Genomic DNA, 6297 nt, shown 5'->3' with positions numbered 1-6297 from the left:
TATTTATTTAATAAAAAAATTAACCTTGTAAATATAGCATTATACTTACCAATAAATAAATAAGTTAAAATATAGTTACATTAACACCTTATTATATCTTATATGATAATAATATAAAATAAAAATAATTAAATAAAAAAAATATAGCTTCCTAAGCAGTTAATTTTCATGTATTGATGTAAATAAATGAGTTTTTTTCTTTTTGCTGTGTTATATTTTGAAACTTTGAATGTATATTCTAACTTTATTTAAACAATTAATTTATTTAAATATTATTTAATTTTAAATTTAATCGGTAGTAAAATTATTTTTATATTAATTTTTTATTTAGTTAGTTTGTGGATATGACATGATTAAAAATTTTAGCCCGCAAACCAATTTGCAAAATGACGGATTGGATTAAATCTGCAGATGTACGGATTGGATCTAGATTGAATTTCACCAATTCGTGGACTGGATTGAATTAAAAATTTATAATCTATAAAAATATGAATTGGATATGGATTGATGTTCAATCCGCAAAATTCGATCCGCAAACACCTCTACTAAAATCATACAAGTAAGTCTATGACACAAAACTTGAGTTCTATCCATTCCTAACTCCATCCCCATGCAAGTAAGGATGTGTCAAAAAAATAGGAGAAAATGAATTTACAGAAATGTAAAGAGATAGGGATAGAGACAGTCGGGATAAAAAAAAAAATTTTACATGGTTCGGCAGAGAAATTTTGATGGCAATTCAATTTTAAGTACAATACATTGAGTATGATGTACCTAACAAATGCTTGGTATTTTCACTGTTCTATAGTGCCCATAAATGGTTTATTTAACATTTTAGCTTGCAAAGACTTAGATCTTTATGAGTCGGGATTGACATAAGCCTCCCTTTATCTACTACAGCTCCCCTTAGTACACGCACTAGTCCTAATTCTTTAATTAAATTTTAATAAAAACATGGGGACTTTCTTGTAAGAACAATCAAAATATATAATAAGCATCCTATAGAAAATAATAAACATCCAGTTACCTCAAATAAAACTCTCTCTAAAATACAATAACCCTACTCTAATTATCAGTCAATGTTCAAGACTTTTGAGTGCGACATTTCTCAGTTTATTATTTATTTTTACATAGATCTATTTTCTATTTTCTTATTTTTTTTCTTTTTCAACGTAGAAAAGAGAATTAGGGGACAGGTCAAGCGTGTCTGATTTTGCGTTGCTTTCTAGCAATCAACTTGGAAACTTTCCACTTAAGTTAACGTGTGAGAGCTGATGGAAGAGGAATTTGGAAAATGTGCCAACAAGTTCGTGACCTGACAATGAGATATATAGAAGTTATATAATTAGAATTTGGGGGACCAAAAATCGTGACTCTAATTTTGCATATATTTGATTATTTCAACACTTAGATTGGTTTTGAATGGTCCAAGAATGGCCAAGTGACAATGAGACTTGGAAGTGATAGTTTGAACTTTGAAAAAGTGAGATCTTCAATTGATGTTAGATAAATGACAGTAGATGAGGATATATTTCCAGTAAGCTTATGGAGAGAGACATCAAACTTGAAGTAAGAAGTCATATTTTCCAAGCACCAAAGATAATTTATTGTACCCGGAATATAATTATGGTCAATAAAAGAAAAAACTCTTCCATATATGACTTATCATTAACGGCGGTCTTAACATTTTGTCTTGTAACGAGTAATTATGAGTCATCGTTGACACAAGTGAAAAATATGATTTGGCCACGATTTAAAAAAAACGGGGAGCAAAAATATCATAGAATGTTGTGGAAATCCACCAAACCTAGAGGAGACGATTCAACCCTACGTGTTGATGTTTAATTCGTTGCATGAGTGCTTTAATTTTCACTCGTTTTGCTGGGCCCACAACTGAATATTTTTGGCGTTGCAATTAAGATTATTCAGGTTTGGCCTTTCACTATGATTGCCAATCTCTCTGTCTTCGCTCCAATTTTTTATGTGATATGCACTTTACTTGAAAAAAGAAGAAAAAGAAAAAGCCAACATAGCTCTTAAAATTAAATCACAGAAACATAGATTTTTCTGAGTAGGCGGCTGGATGAACATAAGTAAAATGACTTAATGAGTTAAGGGCCCACGAGGACTCCCAAGTCTTTGAAAGTCGGTCTCCTCAGACGGTAACTGATGCATGCTCTCATTGTTGAACAAATGAATATATAAAAGATGAGGAGCCAAAAACATAACATGTTAAAGGTATCATCATATCAGGACCAATGATCAATAAAGTTGCAAAAAAAATGTGGATGCTGCGGTTGATGCTGCTATTATCTTCTCTGGCAGCAGCAAGCAGCTCGAATGTAAAGCCTGGTTCTGGTTGCCAGGAAAAATGTGGACTTGTCACTGTTCCTTATCCGTTCGGGATTGACGACCCCATGTGTGCATTGAACCGAAATTTCTCTCTAAACTGCAGTAGAAGGGACTCTCCTCCCAAATTGATGATTGGAGATCTTGAAGTTTTCAATTTATCAATTGAAAATGGCTCCATGATCGCATCCTTTTTTACAGCTCGCCGCTGCTACGATGGCTTGGGAAATCGAACTTCAGATTATAACAATCCTTATGTCAAATTAGGATACAGACCATTAAGGTTTTCAGACACCAGGAACAAGCTCACGGCTATCGGCTGCGATACGTTGGCCTATATGGGTGACCCTAATGGCAGTTTTTGGACTGGCTGCGTTTCCATATGCACAAAAGAATCTGCCAAATTAGATAAAAGTTCCTGCTCGGGGATCGGTTGCTGCCAGATTCCATTACCCAAGAGTCTCAAGTCGTTGAATCTCACTCTTCGTAGCATATATGATCACGAATATACGGGAAAGTTCATGCCGTGTGATTATGCAATCTTAGCAGACGAAACCTTCAATATAGCAGAATTTCAAGCCTCTGAAGATAAGTCAAGTTCAAATGTTACAATTGAATGGGTAGTTAAAGAAAAGAAGTGCCCGGATGATCCAAATTCCAAAGTTTATGGCTGCGGTGATAATACTGCTTGTTATTATTCTGAAAATGGACAAGGGTATCGTTGCAGATGCAAGCCAGGATTTCAGGGAAATCCCTATCTAGGATGTGTTGGTATGTTTCTTTGATTCTTCTCTTTTTATTTGTTTTAATTAATAATCGGTCATTTTATTCACAGAAATGATAAAGCGGCTAAATATCAATAAAACACCGACAAAAACAGATGCGGAGTTAATATGTTAGAAAATTAAATACTCAAACTCCGTTGGGGTTGTATATTGTTTTTGTCAGCGTTTTATTTAATTTTTTGGTCCAAATATCAGTATTCTTTAATTTTTTTATTAAAAAATGTCACCTTATGCACGTGTGACAGACATTGATGAATGCCTAGATAAAGAAAAGTACCATTGTGAAGGGAAGTGTAAGAACACAATAGGGAGTTATACATGCGATTGTCCGATTGGCATGTACGGCAATGGTAAAGTCGATTGCCGGGGATTTCGCATCGCCACTATCATTGGAGGTGATGACTGATGTCCTCTTTCTAAATTTTCTATTGTTTCTTTTATTTATTTGTTAGTATTGCTTTTGTCATTTTATTATTATTGTTTGTCATCTAGATTTCTTAGTGTTTGTGTTTTGTCTTTTTTCCCTTTTAAGATGCATGACAGTAATTAATTTTTCAGATTCTATGACAGTTTGATACACGGTAGCTAATATATTAATTATTTTATGCATCATATTTGTCAAATGATGATTTAGCTGGTAAAATTAGTAATACAAGGGAGGTAAAGTGAAGCTTTCAATGTTAAAATCTTTTGAGATTAGGCGTGAAGTTGGAATGCTGCTTATAATGGATCATTTTCCTTTCCACATGCAATTTTTGTTATATAATTCTTTTTTTTTTTTTAAACATGTGCAGTTATTGGACCAGTTATATTCAGTGTGATTGTGGGAATTTTAATTTTCATTGCATGTATGGAACGAAGAAAGCAGAAAAACTTCTTAAAAAATGGTGGTGAGATACTAAAGCACCAGTCAGTGAGGATTTTCAGTGCCGCAGAGCTAGTTAAAGCGACCAAAAATTATGATGAAAGCCACTTTTTAGGTGAAGGTGGTTTTGGCTCTGTTTACAAAGGTGTCTTACCTGACAATACCCAAATTGCAGTGAAGAAGCCTAAAGAGTCAGACAAAATTCGTATAAATCAGGAATTTCAGAAGGAAATGGGTATTGTGTCACGAATAAACCATAAGAATGTGGTCAAGATTTTAGGGCTATGTTTGCAAACCAAAGTGCCTCTACTGGTTTATGAATTTGTTTCCAATGGAACTCTATCTCACCATATCCATGATAAGAGTTCGCCGGTGTTAAGAACTTGGAAAATGTGTCTTGGGATCGCGGCCGAAATTGCTTCAGCTCTTGACTATTTCCATTCTTTAGCAAGCCCCCCAATAATTCACGGAGATGTAAAATCCTCCAACATACTTTTGGATGATAAGTATATAGCAAAAGTAGCTGATTTTGGGGCTTCAGTGCTGATTTCGCCAGATCAAGCTGCTATGGCCACGAAAATACAAGGGACGTTTGGTTACTTAGATCCGGAGTATCTAATGACAGGTAATTTTTCTCACCAGCCTGTTGACTAGAGATCTCTTGTACCACCCAAAATGTTTTACTTGTTAAACTAACTAGCTCCCGACTAATAATGACAGGTAATTTGACAGAGAAGAGTGATGTGTATAGCTTTGGGGTTGTCCTTGTGGAACTGTTAACAGGGGTGAAGCCTGGCTCGCACATGACACCGGCATCCAATGAGAAGATAAACATTGTTCAATATTTTCTCTCTTCAATTGAAAATAATAGTTTGCGTCAGATTCTGAGTTTTCGGGTTGCTGATGAAAGTGAATTGGAGGAGGTAGAAATTGTTGCGGAGCTTGCAAGTGAATGCTTAAGAAGTAGCGGCTCGAAAAGGCCAACAATGAAGCAAGTTTCTGAGGAGCTTGACAGGTTGAAAAGGTTGCATGAAAATTTATGGGCACAGGAGAACAGTGAAGAGACAGAGCATTTGTTAGGTGAATCATCAACACATGCAACGGCTGTGATTGCCCAACCAAACACTCAAACTTTCGAGTCATTTGATATTGAGAACTACGGTTACAGTATGTGATTGGACCAGTGTCAATCATTGTACAAGTATTTCATCTTATACGAAACGCATATAAATAAATTTGCGTCTGTTTCCACAATTATTTGCCTTCGAAAAATTTGTGTTGACTTGTATTGAAGTATTGTTGCTTAATGCCTAAGTATATGTAGTGATGTAAATGAATGTTAGAGTAGTCTTTCCTCCTTTTGATCCTTCGACTGGGTCACTTTTCCAAAGTATGGTTGCTTTTCCAAAGATTCAGTCCCTTTAATTTCAAAGAAACCGTGAGGAAGGATATCAATTTCATAAATGTATGAAATTGTACGACTTTGGCAATTTATCCTTTTTGCATCCTCTTAATTAGTTAATCAGGTGTTTGCTAAAATAGATTTAAGTATTTGATGAATTGGTTGTGTAGCAGCACCTGAACAATTACCCTTCTCAAGCATCAAGACTGTTTTTACTCTAACGAAATTGGGATGAATGCAAATCAGTGAGTTCCAAAGTAGCCAATAATGAAATAAAAGTGCGTGACAGAGATTCCAATAGAGTGTTAAAAATAGAGTTTGATCACGCGGTGAACAGTAACACGGTTTGATTAGTTTATGAGGTGTTTGCTAAAATAGATTAAGTATTTGATGAATTGGCTGTGTAGCAGCATCAGTTGCCGGGGATTTAATATCACCGCTACTGTTGCAGGTGATGTCCTCTTTCTGAATCTTCAGTTACTTTAAGTCCAAGGCCTTTGGCACTTAATAATCTATCAAAACAATTTATTAATTTAATTTTTTTTTCTTGTAGATGATGTTGTTAATCTTCTAGATTTGGTCTGTTAGTGTTTATGTTTTTTTTTTTAATTTTTAAATTAGGATACCTGACAGCCATTAATTTTTAATGTGATTGTTTGAAACCATCAAACTATTCTTAACACTCATTCACTTAATATACCTGCTATTAAAATTTTTTTAATTTTAAAATTTTGCTCAACTAACTCTTCTCTATCCCAAAACTAACCCTTAATTTCTTTACCTTATTTTACTATTTAAACTCACTGCATCTACTTTTCTTATTGTCTGTACTCAATTAATCTTTTCTGTGCATGATGCCAAGACAAGTGGAGTTTGTTGAAAAATATTGCTATCTG

General features: G+C 34.4%; 1 protein-coding gene across 2 annotated transcripts; it reads left to right on the top strand.

The window, feature by feature from the left end:
• The first annotated feature begins 2228 nt into the window (after positions 1–2228).
• LOC18034691 (putative wall-associated receptor kinase-like 16) lies at positions 2229–5348 on the top strand. 2 transcript variants are annotated; one of them, XM_006423966.2, is made up of 4 exons: positions 2229–3120; positions 3380–3529; positions 3929–4624; positions 4720–5348. In XM_006423966.2, the coding sequence occupies exons 1-4, from the start codon at positions 2259–2261 to the stop codon at positions 5172–5174; spliced, it is 2163 nt and encodes a 720-aa protein (XP_006424029.1). In that variant the 5' UTR covers positions 2229–2258; the 3' UTR covers positions 5175–5348. The 2 variants fall into 2 exon arrangements, with proteins under 2 accessions (XP_006424029.1, XP_024034387.1); XM_024178619.1 differs by lacking the exon at positions 3380–3529.
• Positions 5349–6297: the final 949 nt, after the last annotated feature.

Source organism: Citrus clementina, unplaced genomic scaffold, assembly GCF_000493195.1.
Source record: "Citrus clementina cultivar Clemenules unplaced genomic scaffold, Citrus_clementina_v1.0 scaffold_8, whole genome shotgun sequence".
Classification (NCBI taxonomy): Eukaryota; Viridiplantae; Streptophyta; class Magnoliopsida; order Sapindales; family Rutaceae; genus Citrus; species Citrus x clementina.
The sequence above is the reverse complement of the archived record's forward strand: the minus strand, read 5'-3'. Positions and strand labels throughout refer to the sequence as shown.